This window comes from Protopterus annectens, chromosome 1.part2 (assembly GCF_019279795.1).
Source record: "Protopterus annectens isolate FY-2018-M chromosome 1.part2, PAN1.0, whole genome shotgun sequence".
In the NCBI taxonomy this organism is placed as follows: domain Eukaryota; kingdom Metazoa; phylum Chordata; order Ceratodontiformes; family Protopteridae; genus Protopterus; species Protopterus annectens.
In genome coordinates this window covers 307,284,942-307,308,135 of record NC_056727.1, presented here as the reverse complement: position 1 = coordinate 307,308,135, position 23,194 = coordinate 307,284,942, and the positions used below count along the sequence as shown (strand labels likewise).

At 37.1% G+C, this 23,194-nt stretch overlaps 1 protein-coding gene across 1 annotated transcript; it reads right to left on the bottom strand.

The window, feature by feature from the left end:
- Positions 1–267: 267 nt before the first annotated feature.
- On the bottom strand, positions 268–22,048 carry FLRT3 (fibronectin leucine rich transmembrane protein 3). The gene is made up of 3 exons (XM_044056144.1): positions 21,820–22,048; positions 7,291–8,067; positions 268–3,606 (listed from the first exon to the last, which is right to left on the bottom strand). The coding sequence occupies exon 3, from the start codon at positions 3,573–3,575 to the stop codon at positions 1,602–1,604; it is 1,974 nt and encodes a 657-aa protein (XP_043912079.1). The 5' UTR covers positions 3,576–3,606; positions 7,291–8,067; positions 21,820–22,048; the 3' UTR covers positions 268–1,601.
- Between the last annotated feature and the right edge of the window lie 1,146 nt (positions 22,049–23,194).

Genomic DNA, 23,194 nt, shown 5'->3' with positions numbered 1-23,194 from the left:
CACTTAACTCTTCATATAAGCATATGTTTAATAAGATGTTTGTATTTCTTCACTTATTCTCTGTAGCAGAATTGCATATAAATTACAGTATCCTAACTGTTTAAAACTTTAAACTCAGATACTGTTTGGCTACTGTAGAAAACAGAATGGTGTTCCTGAACATTTTGGAATTTAGTTGACATACAAAAAAATAGTTCAACATCACAAATTAATCAAAGGCTTGCACTTGAGCTGTTAAGTGTCTAACATCAGAAATAAAACATCACCTCAAGCTGTTCTTCAGTTTTATTCAGCAATAAGACCAATATTTTTCCATATTCAAGTGTTTATGAAAAAAGTTAAGTCACTGGTTTTAAAAAGCTGAATACAATTAGCGTTGGATCAAGGCACATACAAGACTGGCCAAAGGGCGTACAATGCACTTTGGTTTTCAGATAAAAAAAATGTGGCAACAACAGAAAAGGTGGCTCATTTTAAACAAATAAAAAAAAAAGAGAATTGTAGTTCTGAAATGATGAGGCTTGAAAAAAAAAACCTTTCCATTAAAATGTTCCCAAGTAATTTGTAATGAGCTGTGCCATTAATGGGCAATGAGCATAATGCATGTGGACAGTAACATATTTTACAATAGTTCAAACTCATTTTTTTAAATTTTCATTTTAATTAATGGCTGGAACCTTTGATTCAGTAGCTTTTTGCTTAATTGAGACATGACGAATGGTAAGCAAACTAGCTGCTTTAATCTAGACTGGTACGCTATTGTTATGGCTTGTTTGGAAAAAAAAACAGCATGTATGCAAATTACAGTGCTACGATAGGACAAGTATGGTCACAGAACCATAGCAACAGTGCTGACAGGTGGACGCATGTTAGGAGCTGAACACTTTATTCAGTCATTCACTCAACGTGGGACACTGCACTGACTTTTGGAAGATCTGTTTCAAACCCCTGCAAAAATATTTCCCTAATTAACAACAGAAGTATCTGAATTTCTTTTTTGTTAGCACAAAGAACAACACTTAAAGAAAAAAACAGCATTTTCCTATTGCTGCTTGCAGAATATGTAAAATAAAGCAAATATTGCCCATAACGACACCAAAGTTGTATAGTGAACAAAGATGTGGTTTTACAGTTTCCAAGCAGACCAGTTGTTGCTCTTCAGTGCACTTTTTTCACCACACTCAATAGTGCCAACAAAGTGAAAAATGCCTGTGTGCTTTTACTACATGGTTTTCAAATTAACGGTAAAAGTCTTGATTGTTCAACACAGTAAGAAAATCCACTTTCACAGTCAACAAGTCATCTTACTCAGTAGAACACAAATTAAAATGGTCTGGAACCTTAATATTAGCAAGGAAAATACAGTACAAATTACTAAAAAATACTAAAATATGTAGTTGCAGTCATTGATCAGGCAAGTTTACGTTAACAGCAACTGTAACCTGAAAGTTGAAACTTGTTTTAATAAAAGTTCTTAAATATAAATTATATGGCAAATGTACAATACATTGCTTGTGTAGTCTTTAAATCCAGTGTTTTACAGTGGAACACGATAGCTTTATTTAGTTTGTTTAAAAAGCAGTCTTGCAGTTGTTTCAGTATCATGAATGTGAGTGATCTGAATCTGGTATACCACTGTCTCTGTAGCTTCTGTTACTACTGTTTTCACTGTGACTGTTTTTGTACAAATGCATTCCATTGGGTGGAAATATAGTGTGTATTACAAAATCCTCCTTGGACATTTGTTCATTATTTACTGGTATCATCTGAAAAGAAGCTTCACGAATCTCTAAGATGGAGTTGTCCTTCTTAGTGCCAGCCTCGGCATAGTCATCTTTTCGTCGGTGCCCCTTGTTGTATGCACAGTTCCTTGAAAATAGGGATCCATTTCTGTGAACGTACCAACACACTAAAGCAAGCAGTGCAATTGCAACTAGTGCTACTGCACCCCCTATAATAGCCGCCAGTGGGAGACTTGGGTTTTTATATGGTTCCTTTACTTGCTCTCGGTTTAGGGTAGTTGTAGGGTTGTGCATTGTTAGGGATGCTGTCTCTGTCTCGATACAGACTTGAGTTTCATCAGTTAGATAAAGGTTATTGGTTTCCATGGGAACCATACATATCCTGTATGAAGACTCTGGCTCAAGAGCTGTAAGCAAGTACTCGGTTCTGTCTCCCTGTACAATAGTTTCTGTAATGGACCCATAGGGAGGAATGTGCCCCATCTTAAACCAGCTGAGTCGCAAAGCAGTCATTGGTAGTGCAACTTTCCAAGAAATATGAATCATTTCTGTACTTACAGCTTTTACATTTATTATAATAACTTTGTTTGTTGGGACAACTGTAGTCCGATAGTTTTTGTTGAATTTTGTAGTTTTTATAGCAGGGTGTTTGGTCACAGATGTTGGCCACTGCCTTTGTGGAGTGTTAAATGTGTTAGTATTTACAGTTGTGGTGATGTGTACAGAGGTGACAGTATCCACGTCTTTGCAACCAAATAATTCTGGGGCAAGATCCTTAATAGCCATTCCCCTTACCTTTTCTGGTGATTGGCACATCAGTCCACGTACATTCACCTTTGTTGGTAGTGTCCTCAACCAGTCACGAGTCCATTTCATTTTGCAGTCACAATGCCAAGGGTTATTACGCAGAAACAGTTGAGTTAGATTTTCTAGGTTGTCAAAAACACCACGAGGTAAACTGCTTAAATTGTTGTTCGACATATCTAATCGATACAGCTGACTCATGTAAGGAAATGTATTGGGTGCTATGTGGTTGATATGGTTTTCTTGGAGATAAAGCCTCCTCAGGCTTGTACTTGGTAAATTCAGTGGTGGAGATGTGAAGGAGTTTCGAACTAGGGATAACTCCATTAGATTTTCTAGATTCATGAATACCTTGTCAGTTATACCCCGATTGTTTAAAAGATTTCCATCTAATATTATTCGTTTAAGGTTTACAAGATGTTTAAGGGCCATCTCAGAAATTATGGAGATGCGGTTATCATCCAAACGTAGCTCTTCTATTGTTGTAGGTAGCCCTAATGGAATAGTACTAAGGTGATTTCGAGATAGGAAGAGAAGTCTGAGGTTATTGCTGTCTCGGAATGCTTCTTCTTCAATGCTGACAGCAGAAACAGAGTTGTCATCCATATGTAGTTCTTCTATGTAAGGAATTTGAGAAAGCGAGTAGTATGTAATGGTTCTGATGTTATTCTCTTGCAAATGTAACTCCTTAACATACTTAGGTAGATTAATGGGAAATTCATCTAAACTGTTACTATACAAATAAATCCTCTCTACCTTTAATAATTTCTGCATTTCTGAAGGAATTCCGGCATTATTTATTTCATTATTTTGGAGATAAAGTATGGTAGCATCCTCAGGAATCCCAGTAGGAATAGATGTTAAGTCTCGATCGTTGCAGTAAATGAAACCTCCATCACAGCGACACACAGAGGGACATGAACTGGCACTGACTGATTGAGATGGCAGTTTAAAAAATAATTCTATTCTGGTCCAGATAAGGAAGAAACTCCAAGTTTGCCAGATCATGTCTAATGCTGAAAGTTTCATTATGGAAGACTGTCTTCTGGTTTGCAGCACCCTGGAGAACAGAAGAACATTTATTGTGTTACTTATACAAGTGAAAGCATTGTAACAGTCTGTTTAATAACTATTGACTACATTGCTGTCATTTCCTTATTACATTTCTAGTGTCTGTACACCAGCAATAAAATAATACCTGTCTGCATCTTTAGACCTTTCAGATTTGAACCACTAATTTTTAGTATAATACATGGTTTATTACTTTAATGCATTGTTATGTAGAAAACAAGGTACTTAGTCAGGTAAGCGAAAGAAAACACTAAAGCTTAACATTTTTTGCTAAACCATTTCCCAGTTTTTATAGTCCATATGCCTGAATTGTCATGAACCAACACTCCATGTGGCCTAACTTTTTTTTTTTTTTACTTTTGTATAATTGCAAGACCATTACAAGCTGGAATGTGTTTTTCTGTTAAAATGTGGATGTGTTTAACCAAGATTTATACAGGGCTGAATGAGACAGTCAGTTTGCTAGCTTTTAAAGCTCATATTAAGTACCCCGTCCTGTGCCAAGGAAAAAAAAGTTTTCCTGGGTTCATGTTCAGTCTGTATTCCCTACTGCTTGGCAGCAATGCTTCCATGTCTGTACACTTCAGCCTTCTGAGAGCTCGTTACTGGTTACCCAGGTGTCTATGACCACTGTCAGTTCAGTCAGGAGGGAAATGGGAGGACTGAGGAGTGCTGGTTCTCCTGCTTTATTCACAGGATCCTACTGTATTGTATCTGTACAGTCAGCACTGAACGGTAATCCCTTTTGGTATTTACTTTGAGAAGAAAACACTAAATTCATGATGCATTTAACCCTGCATGCTAGCCATGTGGTCTTTCCTTTCTTATTCAAGAGCTGGCTGTATCCCTTACATTGCATCTTATGTGAGTTGTGAATGCCTGGTAGGCAGAAGGAAATGTGGGAAGGCTTCTGTGGCCTTGTCAGCCATCCGTTAGTTATAATCTGACCAGTTTGACATGTTGGACGCTGGTCCCTACTTATGCCAGAAAAGAGTTCAGATGTAGTAAAGGTATTATTACAGTTTAGTTTGTATTACAGGTACAACAAGATGCATCATATCCACAGAATTTCGTCTCCCTACTGTCAGTCATTCAAGACTCTCTACTCCACTCCTGCTGTAAATCATTGATGCTTTTAGCATTTGTCGAGCAGCTTATGCTTATTGTGTCAGCACTATAGTTTACATCCACAATTTATTTATTTATCCTGTGTATTTGTTCATTGGTCAGAAGAGTTCCCCAAAAATAGGCAATTGTAGGCATGAAGTACACAAGAAATGCTGATAGTGTTCAACATGACATAATTAATAGAAGTACAAAGCTAATGAAATAGTTACAGCATTTACCCACACAAAGAGCATTTTACAATGGTAAGATCGCCCTACAGTTAATAGGGGCAGTGTCTCTTCTAGGTAACCACTCTACATCAAGCTGCTCCTTGTCAAGTACCAGGCACCCAGTGCCATCACAGCGATGAAGTGCCTCATGTCCATTGTGCTACTGAACCTGTTTATGCCCACATTTGGAACAGACTACTCAAATTGCATTTCATTGTTTAACTTCAGGCACCATTCTCCAGAGCTAGATACAACAGTAGGCCCTAAATCCACAACAGCCTGTGTAAATTGCAAATATCAGACATGTCTAATTACAAAGCATTTTGTTCCAGAGGTCTGTTCACTCATAGACATGGTGTTTTGACTCTGAAAATAATTGCAGCCTGTATACACACACACACACACACACACACACACACACACACACACACACACACACACACACACACACACACAAAGCACCTCTACCTGCATATGACATGTTTCTTTACAGATGATTATAGATCATGTTCTCCTCTTCGATCTTCTGCTTAACATCTAGTGCACACCTATTGCTAAAGCTGGCTAATCTGCACAGAACAAGAGTATTTAATCTTGTATGTTTATTCCTAAATGATAAATTAGTTGCACTCTGCTCAGTACCCACTTGAATGATTTCTGTAGTGCACACACTTATTTTGGTGTTTGGCAGGTTGGGTACTTCCCAGTAATGACCTTCCCATCTATAGTGCCTCCAAACTCAGATGGCTGGCCTTGGCCTGCAGAAGCAGTCGCTCTTCTGAAATCTCTAATTTATTACCTCATATGTTGAGGCCCATCCCCGGAATATGTGTACTCAATCCCCCCCCCCCCCCCAACATTCCCTCCATATATACGCACACAGACTCATTCAGCGTGGAATTCCAGGGCTAATTCTCAAGGACAATGCTTATTGTGCTACTATAGCAATAGGCTGTCTCAGAAATATGTTGTTATTGTTCCACGGCTTGTAGTTTTATTAATCTGCATACTTATTATTATTAATGACATTAAGAATAATTTCAAAAATGTTATATATGGAGTTTGAAACATTTATTGATTAAATTATGCAAGCTCATTGTCTTGTTTCCTTTTTAGTAGTAGTGAAATGACATTGGATAAAGTACAGATGCAAAAGATAGTTTAATAAATCCCTTATTTCAGGTTTTATGTCCTGAATGACTACAGTAAATTCATGTCTAACACAGACATTTTAATACTCGTATGAATTCTTGCATAGTAAAAGTTAGTTAAGAACAGCATAACAGATGCAGTTTTCTGGCAATGTAACCTTTTAAATAGTGTGAAAATGCTTATGTAACATTTAAATATTACTTATTCCAGGTGTAATTTTTCTTAATGAATGTCTTGTCATTAGGCATTTAACCTACCTGCATAGCACAAATGCAATTTAATGTGTGCTACATTTTGAAAGATGCATTTAGTATGTGTTGTGTTTTCTTGAAGTTATGCTAACAGGTTTTGTTGGTGCCATCATATCTCCTAAAATGAGCCTTAGATCAGTGGGCTTTAATCAGTAATCAGGATTTACATTAAAAGAATGTATATTATATTGATTTATCACATCAACAGATTGTCAGTGATATATTAATGTATTAAAAGTATGGCCTTTCCGGTCATTTGTTGTCAGAATGGCACCCGAGTTATTTAGTTGTGCATAATGTTTCCCCTCAGCCACCAATATTGAACTAATAAGTTATGCAGATGTGTGCTACTTTTTATTAATATATTTCCAACCAGGCTTACCCTGTAAGACCTTGAACTTTTTAATAACTGCTCCCCTTTCCCTCATTAGTAAGTCATATCAGTAGGTTGTTTTATTCCAACATACAACATGCACCTCCTCATTTTGCTTCAAGCAAGAGTGAGCTTGTAAGTATGCAGGTGTAAAATATGTTTGAAGGCAGCAAACGTACTAAGGCCACATCAGGAGGCAGGCAGTCTTTCACTTAGAATGCAAGCGGGAACTAGACACTGCTACTCTATGCCTGATAACTCAAACAATACAAGCTTTTCTTGATGGGATCTTATATATGCCTTCACTAAAATAAACTAGAATGTGCTGTATTATTTATCAGCAAACTACACTGTACATATACATTTATTGTTACTTTAAAAGTTGCTCTGAATTTACAAAGCAGATTGTCAACTTGTATTATTTTTTTTATTTAGTGTAACACAAAATTATGATATCAATTACATATTCTGTTCCTGACCTCTTCTCTTGCAGCTCTGATTATAAACTGCACTTTATTCTTTCAAGCATGAAAATAAAAAGACATTAATACTTGTCATACCTGATTTAAGGGCAGGCGTAAGTTAAGTGTTTGCAGAAATTCAGTGATCATCAATGCCCTGCTTGGCGAGGTTATAACTTTCTGGGACTGGTGGTGGTGCACTTTAACCTTCCTTGCCTTTCTCTTTACAAGGCTTACTTAAAGAATCCTGGTTAATACTGTGGACCTCCGAATTTGTTCCACTGTTCTCTGTACATCGCCATATAGTCTTACCATGGTAGATAAGCACGTCAGGTTGCATTTAAGAAAGAAATAAAAAAGGAAGTCTTTCAGCTTCCCCTCACTCTACAGCAGAGTGATTTCACATTGTATTAAAATAAAAAAGCCTGTTTGTGGGATCTCCTTTGTCTGATGCCGGAAATTAGTCCCTTTGTAAACTTTGGAGGCAGTTTTCTAAGGGTTAGTCAAGGATAGAAGATTCAGCTTCACATCAGGAGAGTATTTCATGTTGTACCAGCCTGACAGGCAGTGTCCTCTTCAGGGGCCATGAGAGGGTCCCCTTCCACCTACCAGTTTACTGAACTGTTAATTTCCTACTGTAGCAAGACTTTACACAAGGACTGAATAAGAAGCAAAGTATTCCCTTTAAAGCTATCCCTTTTCCTTATGTTCACACTTGCAATAAGCAGTACCAGGTTTCCTTATCCACGGAAGTCAATGCCTATGTTAACTGAATTCAACTGTTGTTCAATTTTCTTTTTTCTAGAGGGAAATCCAGTCTTCTCTTCAAATGGCAAGAATGGATAAGTTGTGCAGTAAATGCATGAAATCCTTTATCTGAAAAGTAATGAAAGATATTTAAATCAATTTAAAATTGGCAACTTTATTATATGTAATACATATATATGTATATGTATGTGGCGTGTGTATGTAAATGTATATTTTGCATGTCAGCACATAGTATTCTCAGCAGAAGACTTCATCAAATCACAAAGTGAACCATCGATAGCTAGCTGCCTGCATTTCTATTATTGTAGTAACTTTTAACTACTGTAATATGCACTACCACAAGTCTGCCTTGTAACGTAGATGCTACTATTGTTCCAGCACAGTTCAGGGTTACAGACACAATCAAATGTGTACAAACACATCCCTTTCAACATGTATTTCTGTTTAACTTTACTTTTGGGTAGACACATGCATGGGAGGTGGAGCGGACTTGCACTTTTGTTGTATGTCAGTTTTTAGTTCTGTACGTCTGTTTCATTGTTCTGTAGTGTATGGTTTGTCCAGCTGAGCAAAAACTCTTCTTATAGACCCTTGAAAGTGCTGTTAGTATTGAAATGTAGCCTGTGTACTGTGGTTATTAACAGTTTGAATTTAAGTTCACCATGTAGGTTAACCAGATCCCTTATATATTGTTTGACAAGGCACCAAGGAGGCTATTATTACTTAGTATTATTATTGTGAAGAGAGAGCTCATAAGTAATTACTCAAACCCTTTGTGGATTTATATATAGACCCAGAATCACAGTGACCATTTCTGTTTTTTGTAATTTCTTTCAATTTAACTCTTTTTAGTAGTTCAACTGTAAAAAAAACAAGAAATCCATATTTGTTTTAACTTATGGATACATTCAGCTGGCATATGCTTTTTGTCAGAATGCAGAAGCACAAACATCTATCAAGAAACAACAGATACAGATGTGTTTCTGAAACCATTTTTTTTCTTTATAATGAAATTTCCCATAATGGGATTGGCATTACGTATGTTTGTTGGTTTTTGTCTGACAGCATAACCCAGTGTGAATCAAAAAGTCACTATGTACCAGGTACTTAACTGCAGATTTGCCAAATCTTATTCAGTAAAATTAGTGTACAAGATTGTCATTTAAACTTTCAGCTGCAAGACAAATAGCAAAGCTTAAAAAAAAACAAAGTCTTAACATCATTTGGAATGTGCGTCTTAAACTGCAGTTTATCTATGACATAGCAAGTTCTGTGTAATTGTGTTCCGTAATCCAGATCTGCTCAAAGTTAAACATGCCCATTACCAGTGTGAACCTGAAGAAATTGCAAGTATGTTCAGGAGAAAAACGAGAGTGTGCCTCACAATATCATGAATGCACCATTTGAGCGGCTCATGCAAATCAGCTATGTGGAAAACCTGTTGTTTTGGCTTTAGTAAATTTTCTGCAGTAACGTTTGCAGTTAGAACCCTTGTCACCCTCTGTGAAAATGAAATAGCATATTTAAATGTAGTATCTTTAAACATCTGTTTTATCAGAACAGAAGAAAATGCATGGTGTTCTGTAGTGAATCAGGCAGTTAACTGTTTAGGATACATTCAGGAGCAGAAAAGTGCTCTAGGATGAAATAAATCAACTCTGAAATTAAACACAACAGAAGTACTGCATGTCTTGTCAGTTGCTTTGCATTATGCAAACTTGGCATCTGTTTACAGCCTTGCATTCTTTCAGGACAGGGCCAAATACTTGGAACTCCATTCATATTTGTGTATATGTCTCTGTGGGTGAGCTCTTACAAGGCAGAAAAGACCTTTTTCTAAAGTGACCCCAGTTGCATTCTATACCTGGTTTGAGAGGGTACAAACGTATACAGTGTTCTCAACTTCCCTTACCTTTTGTAATAATTCATTATTTCAGTTTTAACAGCTCCCCTTTGTACCTCCTGTGAAGGTGCTGTCAGTATTGCTACAGAATACTTGGTCATCCTTGGAAGTAAAATCATTCTAGTTCAAATAAAGGTTAAGGGATGTGAGAGTAAATGAAACAGTCCATTGTGGTTTATATTTCTTTTGCAAATTTTGATTTTGTGGAAGGGGGAATGGAGGGTGACATTCTGCATATTATTATACAATTAAATTAATCTATCCACACATCTTATTACTGTACACCTTATAATACCCAGACCGCATCATAAAAGTGTTAATTCATGAAATGAAATAGATCAGTGTTGCTCATTTTTTCAGTGATTCTCATCCTAAATCTTTATGCATTTGTGCAGTATAAATCTAGCTATCCATAAAAGAATATTTGTAAATTTGTACATTTTATGGGAAATCGTCAATTGACATGCCATTCCCAGGCATGTTTAGGAAGGTGATTATTAACTTTCCCTCCAAACTAACCTTAAATATACTGTCATACACTTGCCCTTCCATTACAGTTCCTCTCCCGTTATTGAGCTTGCCATGTTGGAATGTACCTATTACCTTGCTGTATGTGTGTGTGTTGTACATGACTCACCTGCAACACTTGGACGCTGCATATGTCTAGACTGTAGTAGCTGTTGATTGTGGTTACCTGTTGTGCCTTAAACAAGTTATGCATCTGTTTAGAGGTTTATCACTATTAGCATTCTACTTAACCCAGGAGAAAACCTGTTACTATGCTAGTTAAACACAGGTGTGCCAGCAGTCAAAAATGCACCACACTGTTCTAGGTATTACTTTAATTTACTTGTGCAATAACCATTTCCATGTTTTTGCTTTAATATTGGCTCTAGATTATTGTCACTGTTGAAGTGACACCCCGACCCCATGTGCAAAAATAGAAAAAGGGATTGTGGATAGATGGATTACTTAACAGATGAGACATTTGTAAACACTCATGTTTTATTCCTCCTAGTTTTCTAAGACTTTTTTTTGTACTTTAAGAACATCATCCATTGAGGCCTGGCAAATGTATTAACGCTTAGACAATGATTTTCTGACAGCAGTTATAGTTTGTAAATGCTGGTATTCACTTTCTTTGTTTCCTTAGAAAATCTGAAATGGGCATCATAATTATGTGAATCTCCTATGTTGTCCTTCTATGCTTTTCTGGAATAGTAGACAGGTCCTCATGTGCTGTGACTGCCTCGTCTTCAGTATGTTCTTTTAACTGTATCATGAGTGCTTGGATTCTGTAAAAGATGTTTGTCCCCAAGTAGTCAGGTTGGCTGTTGAGTTTAACATAACACTGAAAAGTTTCAGTCTTTAACATTTACGTAGACTTTTATAAAGCAGAATTAATGTTCTAGTCACAGCAGTAATTAGAACTAACATGACAGATCTCTCCTTAGCATTATATATCAGGCAGAGGAGACCACAGTTTGTAACATGAAGTAGTAGTTAAAACAAGCATTCCACATTCTGACCATATGTTGTTGTTGTTTTTCTTTCGGCTTTTCCTGGTTAGGGGTCGCCACAGTGGAACTCCGGTCCACTAATGATTGGCAGACAATTTTTATAGTGCCGAGGTGCCAGCCCGACACCCAACCTTCAATGAAGGCACGCCCATTCACGCATGTTTTTCGAATGCCACTCGACCACGGGGAGGACATGCAGACTCCACACAGAAGGCACTCCAGCCGAGAATCGAACGGGAGAACTTCTTGCTGTGAGGCGACAACGCTACCACTGCACCACCGCGGCGTACTCTGACCACATGTTGTGATGCTGCTGAATGCCAGATGCAGTTAGTTTTAACTTTCACTGATAAGTGTGTTTGCACATTCCGGAAAGATTACAGTTCTAGCATATTTGATTAAACTATCACTCTAAATATCTGTTGGTACAAATGTCTGCTTAGTAAAGGAAATGTGCATTTTTAAAGTAGGTTTTTCTTCTGCCGGTGTAACACTGCTGTTAAGAGTGAGACCTGTAATGACATTTTGGATTTAGCCATACAGCTAGGTTCATTTTAGTTGTCATGTTTCCTGAAACATAGTGATACACAATTGAAATAAGGTAAATTCTGAACTGAAGTAGAGAATGGCAGCCATACGCAAGTACCTTTGTACACCCATGCTAGATAAACCATTAAGACATTTACAGGGTGCCTGTTTAATTGTCAGCCTGAATCATCTGCTCTTTAAGAATATAATAGTTAAAGAAATAGAAGTGACACAGTTTCTCTGTTTAGGAATGCTTAAATAAGATACGGAATTTTTTTAAACTGGTGTTTTCTTTCTTGCACATCACCATGGAGAATTAAAGTGGCACCTGAAATGTGTCTGTTGATCAAGTTACTGTTTCTCAGCCATGGCTTTCTTTGTTTTCATTGGTACAGTACTCTCACTGTTCAGAGTTGGTGGTGGTTTTTCACTGGATCTAGCTGCTTAACTGTGTATTAAGGAGCAAGGAACACCAAGAGGCTAATAGTATGTTTCTTCCTTTTCACATTTAAATGTGCTTTCCTTTTGCTTTATTTGTCATCCAGACCCATGCAACAATACAGTATGTTTAGGTGAATACACAGAAGGTCATTAAAGCCCTGTATACTGAGAGATTGTCCTTCTTTTTCCCAAATTACACCAAGACAAAAAGCAGAACAAGCCTTCTTTGAAACTGAACACCATTTCTCAGATGTGGATTAACTCTATCTAACCCCTCCTTCTCTGTGTAGTCTGGCCTTTGGCTCAGTTTGTGTCTCAATGTGGCTCCCTGATTCCCCTTTTACTCTTCTGGTTGCTTCAGAAAAGTATATTTTTCAGTCTTTTGCATATCAAAAGCATCAACTATGCCTATTCCAGATATGAGCAGGGAATCCTGCTGTCTTGCTGAGCTGCTTCTCTTCTCGAGCTGTCGCTTTCTATTCACCAGCAGTGAGTCGTAATAGCCACAGCCTGAAGGCTGCAGCATGAAATGAAAAAAGTACCCCCACTGTCACAGACCCTGTTGCCAGGCCCCAAAAGCACCATGTTGGATAGTTTGCTTCTGCTGCCAGTTTGGAATGAGATCATTCATTATAAATGGTGTGTGATTGGGAACTGAAGTCTATAATCCAGGGGAAAAAAGAAGGTTGTGGTTAAAAAAAAGAAAAAAACATGCTTGTCTGTTTCTTATCTTCCTGGAATACCTTGCCCTTCTCACGTTTTCATTTATCCTAGTATAGAAAAATGCATACTAGTTTTGCTAGTTACTGAAAAAGTGGAGCATTTCAGGAATATCTATGTTTTTCAGCTAAAGAACTTTTTTCTGTTCATCTGCATGCATTTGATCATGTTTATAAGTTTAGTTTCTTTGGTATATCCACACAGATTTGCTAGCAGAAAGTACAGTTCAGAGTGATGCTAGTTTATTTGAAACAAACACTGGAGAAGTTGTTTGTTGTCAACTGATAGCCTCACCACAAAAGTGTACAGCTTAAATAGTGACAGCAGCCCACTGTTCTTCCATCACTTGAGAAGTACTCTATTTTACTTATTTATTTATTTTATAGGAAAAGAAGAAACAGGTTAATTTTTGAGTGCAGGTGCATCACTTGCCTGTTAGCAGTCCTCTTTTTTGCAAAATATAGGCATACAACCACTTGGTTACTTGCATGCCTGCATTTTTTGGAAGAATTCCTGTTTATACCATTTTTGTCACTTTCCATTTTGTTAATTATATGCCCCAAAGAGAAGCACTCCATGACTACATCTGACAGACAAAGCTTGTTCTGCTTTTTCATTTTAGTTGGCTCCTTACAAGTACCAATGTTTGTAGTATCTCACTTTAATTTATTATTGTTACTTACAGGTCACAGACAATCTAGGACAAAGTGTGGGTCATTTTTATTTTTATTGTTTTCTTTGCAATACAGGTTCCTCAAAAGTGAAAAAAGTAAAGTGAAGGGGATGTGAATTTGGAAGTGATGTATTAGCAGCAAAAAAATAAATACAATAACATTCCCTTAAGAGTATTGATGGTTTGTGTACTTGAGGGAATAATTTCTTGTTTCGAGAATCAAGGAGATGTTCTGTGGGTGGGGAAGTTGGGTGCCAAGGAGCTATAAAAGGAATGTATGCGCACACACACTCACTGTTTATACTTGTCCTTGTAGGTCAAATTGTGGCGATTAGCAGACAAAAAAATTAGGGGCTTGTTACCAACACTGGGCTTTGTGTATTACTAAGCAAATAAGAAACCTTATGATTGGCGTACTTGTAAAATAAAGTAATTTCCTTTTCTCTAACAAGATGCCATGTGAAGTATTTGGGGTTGTACCTCCCACATACGTAATGTACTAATTCCTTGATCTGCTGAACAGTAACTTGGGATAATGCATACCATATATAATATGTCTGTGTGTGTGCATTTCCAGTCATCTTAACCCTGAAAGTATGTAAATTGTGCATTTCGTTTCTTGGGTATCAGGTGGACTTAATGAGTCAGAGGAATGAATAGTTTAGATGTTTTTCCATAGTCTTTTGCTATTTACTAATTGATTTAACGTGACTTCTATTAATTAAAGTGCTTTTAGTACTGTGCCATATAGATTCCAAACATTTAGTGTCTGTATACAAATCCAGTAAATAACTTTGTTTTATCTTGACCCATCAGGGTAAGGTGTATCATATTATAGATGAATCTGTACTGGATGGGTCAGTCACCGCAGTTAATGATTCTACACACACAAGCACCAATCCAGACCAAGTGAGAACAAATTTGGCCTCCTAGAGAGAGAGAGAGAATACTTAAAAAGTAAGCTAGTAAACTTGACAACATTCTGCTTCAGAAAGCAGGTGTTTTTCCTGGAACGAGAATTTTCATGCCCTGTTCTTTTTACTTCTTCATTTTCAGGATTTACTCCATACTTAGCTTACAATGTCCCTGCATTAGGTTAGGGCTAAATAACACACAAATTAACCTTAATTTGGAAATGACATTTCTGACTCCCACAGCTCCTGCTGTGTTTATGCAGTATTACAAACATGTATTTTTTTATAAACTGTTGGAGGGAAAACTTTAATTGCTGGATTGTACAAATGATCCAGGAATATTGATCCCAGTGTTTTCCCCCTTTTTATGTTTGTTTTTTTCTCTTTTGCTAGTTTTATATATTCTGATCTTTGTTTTTGATGTGGAAGGATCTGACGATCATGCTGTAACAGTTTAACACACTGTCATATTGCATCAGTTATTTATATATATATATATATATATATATATATATATATAAGACTTCATTTCACTGTATCTTTGAGTGTATGCTGCAAATTAATTACTGAATTGTGTGATGTTACTCAAGTAAGATAGTTCCAGTTATACAGAAGCAGCCACTATAGTTGCATATTGACAGAAGAATTAAAGGAGAAAAAGCAATCGACACAGGGACATGAGGCTTGATGCCTGAAGGTTAACAGATAAGTCAGGAGAAGACTTGTCCATGATCACACATCATGAAAGTAATGGCTTTGAATTTTAACTTCTGGAACAAGCTGGCCTTACCAGTATTATATTATTAGTATAATGCTTTGCATTATCTCCAGAATCAGACTGCAGTTGCTAAGCCTCAATAGATGGTTTCGGACTTGGAAAACAAAGGCAATACAACACATAGGCCTTTTGTAGGAAGCACCGAACTGCTGGCTGTTAAACTCAGTACTTGCTGGCTGAAGACATTGTTGTGTGCCTGTGGACTGTGGTACACTGGCATACTACAGCCTTGCACAGACAGATAAAAAATGCTCTATGTGAATTTAAAATTGTAACAGCAGATTTGAATCCATTTACATAGCATGAAAGGAATATTTTGGCTTAGCTGAACTTTTACATGTAGGCTCTTTCATTTAGTTTTATATCTAAGTAGGAATGCTTGCTGTCTGAGGGTCTCATAACTATTATATTCACTTCACTTCAGCAGCACTTGTATCATGTTTTTTGTTTAAAATGGCATAGAGAAAGTAGTACCTAAGAGTACATGTCATGTCCATGCATTTAACTGTTGGTATACACTTTCACAGTCTGTATTTTATACAAGTGCTGCGTGTGTGGATTTGGCTGTACACTTGCCTTCTGTAATCCTGGACCATGTTGTTGTACTGTACATAGTTGCACATTAAAGCAGCTGCTCCGAAGTACTGTACTGATATTTTCTGACTAGTTTCCAATGGCTTTCACTATGACAACTGGCGGTGCTTAACTATAGGAAGATGTGGATAAGAGTTAAAAAAAACTTTTAGTGGTCAAGCAGTAAGAAGTGTTTTCAGCTGTTTTTTTTTTTCTCCCTTATGACCAAGCCTTCTGTCTAATTTTTTGTGAAATGTAGCATAGCATGCTTTTAAGTCAGTGCCAGGAGGTTAGCTTGTGATGTATTTATATATCAGATAGCTGTGACGTTAATGGTTAGTTGGTGATGTCTGACACTGCAGGTATGAAATAAATGACTGTCTCCATCTATACTATGCACTTTGCATGTACATTTAATTCATAATTTATCCTGCTAATTGTATTTCTTAAAAATGAAGCAGCGTTTCATCTTGTATTTTTAAGGAGCTACCATTTTGAATACTGTACCCCCCATTTAATTAATTGCGTACTCTTACTAAGATTAATGGTCCTCAGGCTTGTCTCTGAACTACCGTGAAAGTGGAATGCTTTGAGCAGGGCAGAAATTAGGAGTTAATCTTGCCTTGCATTTCTTCCAGACTGTCAGTGTAAAATGTGTCACAACTAGACTTTGGTAGGTACTGGCTTTCCTCGCAAAACAATGTGGCTTTTCTCCCTTGTTTCTGCTTCATTTATTGCAGCTTGCAAAGTTCCATAGAGATTTCCCTCAAACGAAAATGCATGTTGTGTAATGGTACCCTTCATATCAAAGCCCATTAGCCCTAAAGTGATTGAATAATGGAACACATGATGCCACATAGAACATTTAATGGTCTCAGTGGAGTCAAAGTGAGCATTAATGAAGGGGGGATTTGTTCTGGATATTGTATAAAAAGTACTTTACATAGTAAAGGCAATATTATGAAGCCTTTCAGATATTTATCTTTTAGATTTATGCAGCAAATTAACTAAACTGCAGAAAACAAATATCAATTAAAAATATGTTTCTGAAGCTTAGTGTGTACCTGCAATTTCTTTTTAATGTCATGTAGTTCTTTCTCATTTGTATTGCTTATCTGTAAAGAGGAAGCTGTTGCAGTTCCTAATAACTTCACTGTCTCTTCTTAGCTGATTTTACTTCACTAGATATGATCCTGAACGGTTTCTTAGCTGGTTGCCAAGGTAACTTGTCATCTTATCTGGCCAAGGGAAGAGACAACAAAGGCTGGTTTTGTTTTGTCAAGTGTAGCAATCTTTTCCCCCTGTTGAACTTAAGTGGAATATTACCTGGCTAGGGCTTTAACAAATTCCTGACACTTTACCCGAAGGCATGGCAAAAGGTTATGCTTATAGAAAACTCAGCCCTAGTTTTCAGACAATGCCTGCATACTTCACGATTTCCTGCATGGCTCACAGAATTTGTGTCAATAATCCTTCTTCAGGCCCCATGTTTTGTAACTGTGACTCCAGGATTACACGGCTGCTGAAATTTCATGCCTTTTTCTACAAAGCCCAAGTTGGGGGTAGGCTATCTTCAGTCTTGTGGTAGAAATCTGTGTCTGGATTTCACTTTATAACCAGTTTCACAGCCCACAGTATTTAGTTATGAAATATTTACTTATTAGAAGATGGAACCAGGTAAACCAGATTTTTTTTGTGGTGAGAAAACATTGTAGATGACCATTGCTGGAACATTGGCTGTAGAACTTTTAATTCTTTTACATGTGACTTGCTTCCTGTTCACCATTTTTTTTTTTTGCACAGTGCCTTTTCCACTATGACTACACTACATCCATTATCATATCACAGTATATTTGACTAATTTGTGCTGTTGGTTGTTATTACCACCCTCTCTTTTACTGGATGTGTCTAATACGTCTTCCATGCACTCACATGTATAACCACTATAGTTAGATAATGCTTAGAAGCTGAAAAGATGGAAGTAGAACCTTCTTAGTGGTTATTGCTGTTTACTAAATGTGTTAAAAAATCATTTCAAGTATTTGTTGAGCTACGTTGTTCCATTTGGAAGATGTAGGCATTTTGTTTGACTGGAAAATACACTGTTAATAAAAAAAAAATGTACAGTTTAATAGGTTTGTGTTCTGTGGCTCAGAGTCCATTTCAGCCATTATTTAGTATGAAACAACAGTGAGGTGGGAATTTAAAAATATTTTATGAAAGAAAAAATGTGGACATTTTCTTTCTTGACTGCTTTACCAGTTAACTCCCAGGAAATTCTCATGACAGACACATACCCTGCTGACATACAGCCACAAGATTGGCCTGGAACTTGCTAATTTTTGAATAACTTATGAACTGGGTAGCAGTTCTGATATGTTGTGTAGTTTATACTTATTTTAATGTATGTGCTCATAATTTCCATTTCCTAAGAATTACAACTTGTTTAACTATCTTGGCATCTGTCTCATGCCCCCCCCCCCCCCAACTGCAGCATCTTTGGAGGTTCACACACACAAACACACAAGTACACATTGATAAAGTCTTCCAAGACATACTGTTACTGGTCTGTCCATTACTATACCCTAACAAACGTTATACCATAACCCCCCCCCCCCCAACAACACACCACTGACTGCCACATACACAGAGTGCTACAGACATCAAGACATGCCTTGGGTAAGTTGTGAGAGGTTAAATGTAGACTTGTGTTCCCTGTACCTTCCTGTGTTGGTGTCTTGTCTCATTCATTCAGATTTTGAGATCACTTCATTTTGCATGGTAAGGTTTGGGGTATATAGTGCTATATTGAATGTCAAATGTCAGAATTAGTAACTTGCACCAAAACTGAAACAGCTGTCTCTTTGCACTTTGCTGTATTTCTAATGTATTAATACTAATTGACAAATGCAGAACACACGCTTATTTCACTGGGAGCATGAACCTTTGTTTTTCAGTAGACAAGTTTTAGGTCATCATTTAGGACAGTACAACAAGGAATTCCTATTGTTTCCACTTGAAAATTTGACTTTGTAAAGCCACAGCAACTGGGCGACTGATTTATACTGTCAGTACAAATATGGCCTTTAAACTGCTTTTTTGTGTAGCTGCCACTATTTTAGTCTGTCATTTTAAACTGATAACTATTCTTCTCATGCTCAAGGAAAAAAAAGACCTTTCATTAGGGCATGTGCCCTGAGGCAGTAGACACCGAAAACAGTTGGAGTTTGTGTCTGATTAGATGGTGTGTAGTGTCAAGAGAAACATGCAGGGTAAAGATAATTAATAGCACAACAGCAAAATCTTACATAAGTAGGCTCTGAACCACGTTTGTTTCACACTTACCGTTTGATTTTTAATGATTAATAAAGGACACAATTAAAACAGTGAATAGGACACATGATATAAACACCTGAGCTACATTTAGATGAATGAAATTTCATTTTAACATTATGAACATTTCTCCCTCTGTTTTGGAAACTGTGCCATGCATGTGTCTGGCCATTATAAGCAGAAAAGTAGTAGGCTGATCTTGTGTAGCACTTTTTAAGACTTGCTTAAGAGAGAAAATACAATTCAGTCATTTTTCAAAGAGCACCTTTCACAATAAAGTTGACCTTCTAATTATGATGCTCCAAACAGCTAATAAAGATGCCCAAGCAGACTTGTACGGAATTGTTTTCAAAATTTTAGTCTGTTTGCACAAATGCACTGTCATTTGCCTTCTAAAACTGAACCCCTGGCCTGTTTGGCTTTATGCTGAAATTTTTTCAGTCATGCATAACTGAAGATGTTTGCAGTACTTTTATTACTGCTATTATGAAACCCCATTACCAGGTTTAGGTTTGCCAGAACACTTGTTTTTAACTTAGTCAACAAGCCTGATAGTAATTAGAGCAGAATCTGATGATGAAATGTATTTATATGCTTTGCTTTTAATATTTGCTGAACTCCATCATGCAGCAAAAATATTAGCTTTTTGCTTTCCTGCTTCCTGGGAAATTGAACTACAAAAAATCTTAAACATCAATGTAGTTTATTGTTGCAAATATGTAGAATTAAGCATCCATATACGTTTTTGCTTAGATTTGAGGCAACCTGACTTTAAGTCTAGAGAGATCAACCATAAAACATTACTTGGAAGGACTGTAAAAAGAGATACTTTTGTACGAGAGGAGCCACCATCTCAAATAGATACAGATTTACAAGTTCCTAGAAAATACAGACAAAAAGGCAGCTGGAATAGTACAGAATCCTTTCTATGAAAACATGTATTTTTCATCTTGCAGAACTGTACCGTTAAGGAATTGTCAAATCCATTCTGTTTATGCTTTATAAAAAAAAGCGATAGAAGAAATTATCCTGAACACTCTGATCTCTGCACTGTGTTCTCAGTTGACATAAAAGGACATTTTGCTTGAAAAATTAACATTGTTTCTTTGCTTGATGTGAAAGAGGGAGAGAAGGGTGATAAAGTAAGCTGCAGTATTGAAGTCTGTAGAAAATGTCTTTGGTGTAATTCTTCTGCATGGGCTTCTGAAAAGCTGGCATAGCATCGGAGTTAGTTGTAGACCATTTTCTTAGTCCTCATTACAATGATATTGCTTGCTTGCTTTCTTCTGTGAAATATAAGCCTCGACTACTTGAGATGAAATAACGTGTAGTTAACTGGGGGAAGCTCACCAAAGCATTCATGATAGATGTATGTAAAGAAATCATTTTTTTTCACTGTAGCAGGTTATTTTAAGACAGCTTGAAAACATTGCCTTAAACTGCTTTTTTTTTTTTTTTTTTTTTTTAGCAAAAGCAGTAGTATTAAGTAAGCTGTTCTGCCCCAAGCTGTGCTAGCCTTTTATTTTCTTCTTGAAAGACTTAATGCACTCATAATGCAGGCCACATACTTCACATCTGCTCAAGCAACGAATTTCAGGATTAAGCTGTAAAATAAACATATGCTTTTTTTGTTGTTGTTGTGGGATGCTGGAGGCATCTTTTATAACTAAACTTAATTGTGCTGTTTGAAGTCCCTTATGATGTAGGGATGCTTGAGTTAGAGAGTGAGCAATTCAGCTTTTGAAGTACACGTCTAGCTGTTTATCTCTTAAAAGAAGCAGATAGCTTCAGAGAAATGGATCACCAAGCAGTGAGCAAGATGTGTTCATGTACATATGCAGAGAGATTATTGCTTTCTTTTTCACAGCAGAGAAACCGACTATTACAAGATTTTTTCCAAACATATGTATGTACTCACACACTTCAAAAAAATAAATGCCCCCGATCAAAACATGCAGACTGTTAGATTTCACAAAACACAAACTACTTGGGTGCTAATGCCTGCCAAGAATATTAGTTGAAATCTACACTTGGGAGGCACACAGATGTAACTCGTAACATCATCTTTTCTTCTGCTGTCTCTGGCAGCTGTCTTTATTGAATTGTGGCATTTGTGTTCTGAAGCTACACAGTGTTTCCACAGACTACAAAGGTACAAGCTTGTGCATATGCATAGAGATGCAGCGCACCATACGGTATTTCGTGCTGTATCGTAGGTTAGGAAGTGCTGTTATGCACAAGGATTCCTTGTTATACTTAAAAAGCACAGAATCATGTGTGGGCCTTCTGCATTTCTAAAAAGGAGGTGCTGGTCACTTTTATTTTCTTAGTTCATGCTCTCTGATGTATTGAAGCTGTTCTTCATTTTGTATTTTATAATATTTTGGAGTCCTATGACTAGTTGGAAAACAGTTTTCCTGAAAGATAAGAGGCTTAGTATTGTTCATAAATCCCAAAGACGTTTTAAAACTGCTTACCTTAGTGATCAGGCAAGGAAGTCCTGTATGAAATGGCAGCTACAGTAATAATCCCACAGTTGATAGCAATCTGATTTATTAGACAACCCACAGATTTTCCTTTCTCCTAAAAAAGCCCATAAAGCAGAACAGCAGTAACGTAAAAGCCTGCACACGGTCCGATCACTCCTGTACTGAGTGAGAAAAGGGGAGCTTTCACTAACACATACGCACACACAGTGAGTCCACCACCAAATCCCAAGTTAAAGCAGCAGCTAACAGTGGCTGAAGTAAGGCATGATGTCATGTGTGGGCTGGACTTGGTTTGGATTTCGATGAGTAAGGTAAGCCTGTTGAAAAGATTGTAGTTGTGCATATTGAACACTAGAGGAGGCTAAAGGCAGCCAATATGCATTTTCAGAGTTTTCTCACTGAATTCCATGATTACAATTTTGCTGTAATTTCTCGTGGTCGCTCCCAGATTCTTTCAAAATACAAATAACTGATGACACTACTGTAAGTGCCTTATGCTAAAGCATAAAAAATGTGACTGTTTATTACTGCTAAAAAAATAAATATGTAATTTCAAAATGAAATCAAATTGTGTTGTTACTTGGAGAAGGTAAATGCTTAGGACCTGAATAGGTAATTTAGAGTTATTGCACCTAATCTTAGTGAGTGAGCAAGAACAGGGCAGTAATCGCAAAGTTCCATTAATATCTTGCAAAACCCCCTTCTCCCATTGCCACCTGCTAATGTTAAAGATTTTTCAGTAAGTGTATTATGAGTTTTCCTGTACCCGTTGCAGTTAAATAATTTTCCTGTTCCTTCTGGCTGCAAAACCTATGAGTGTTGTCAGTCTTACTTTTGGTTCGGTGTGTTTTTGCTAGCAAGCTTCCTAAGCAGTCTTTGTGTTCTTGGAAGGTTTAACACGTGCTTATTTTTGTTGACTGAACTAGAAGAGTGCAGAATTCCTGACAACTCCCCTGAATGTAGGAGTGAGCTGAAAAGCAAGAAGTTGTATCATAGTGTCTAGGCAACTATTATTGCGTGATGACTGAGCGGTGCTCTGTTATTTTCCTGGGTCTGTCTCCAAATCACACTGTTGCATATTATGATGGTGCTTCTGTTGTCATATTCTACTAAATGGGGGGAATTTTGTGCCAGCAGGGCTGTCTGTGGTTGTCAGGTTGTTACCTTACATCTGCCAGTTCCCTTACCTTAAGAAAACACATTTATTTGACATTTGGTAAACAGCATAGTGTGACTGGGCAAAAATTGCCTATTTTCTGCAGAGGCCTTGGGAGAAAAGCTCCACAAATAGACATAAAACACCATCGGCATACTAGAGTTACAAATGAGGATAAGTTGACATTTCAGAGAAAAATGCATAAAT

What these genes read in the sequence shown, in the direction of transcription:
- FLRT3 (XM_044056144.1), bottom strand. Translation starts at nt 3,575, where the DNA reads ATGAAACTTTCAGCATTAGACATGATCTGGCAAACTTGGAGTTTCTTC.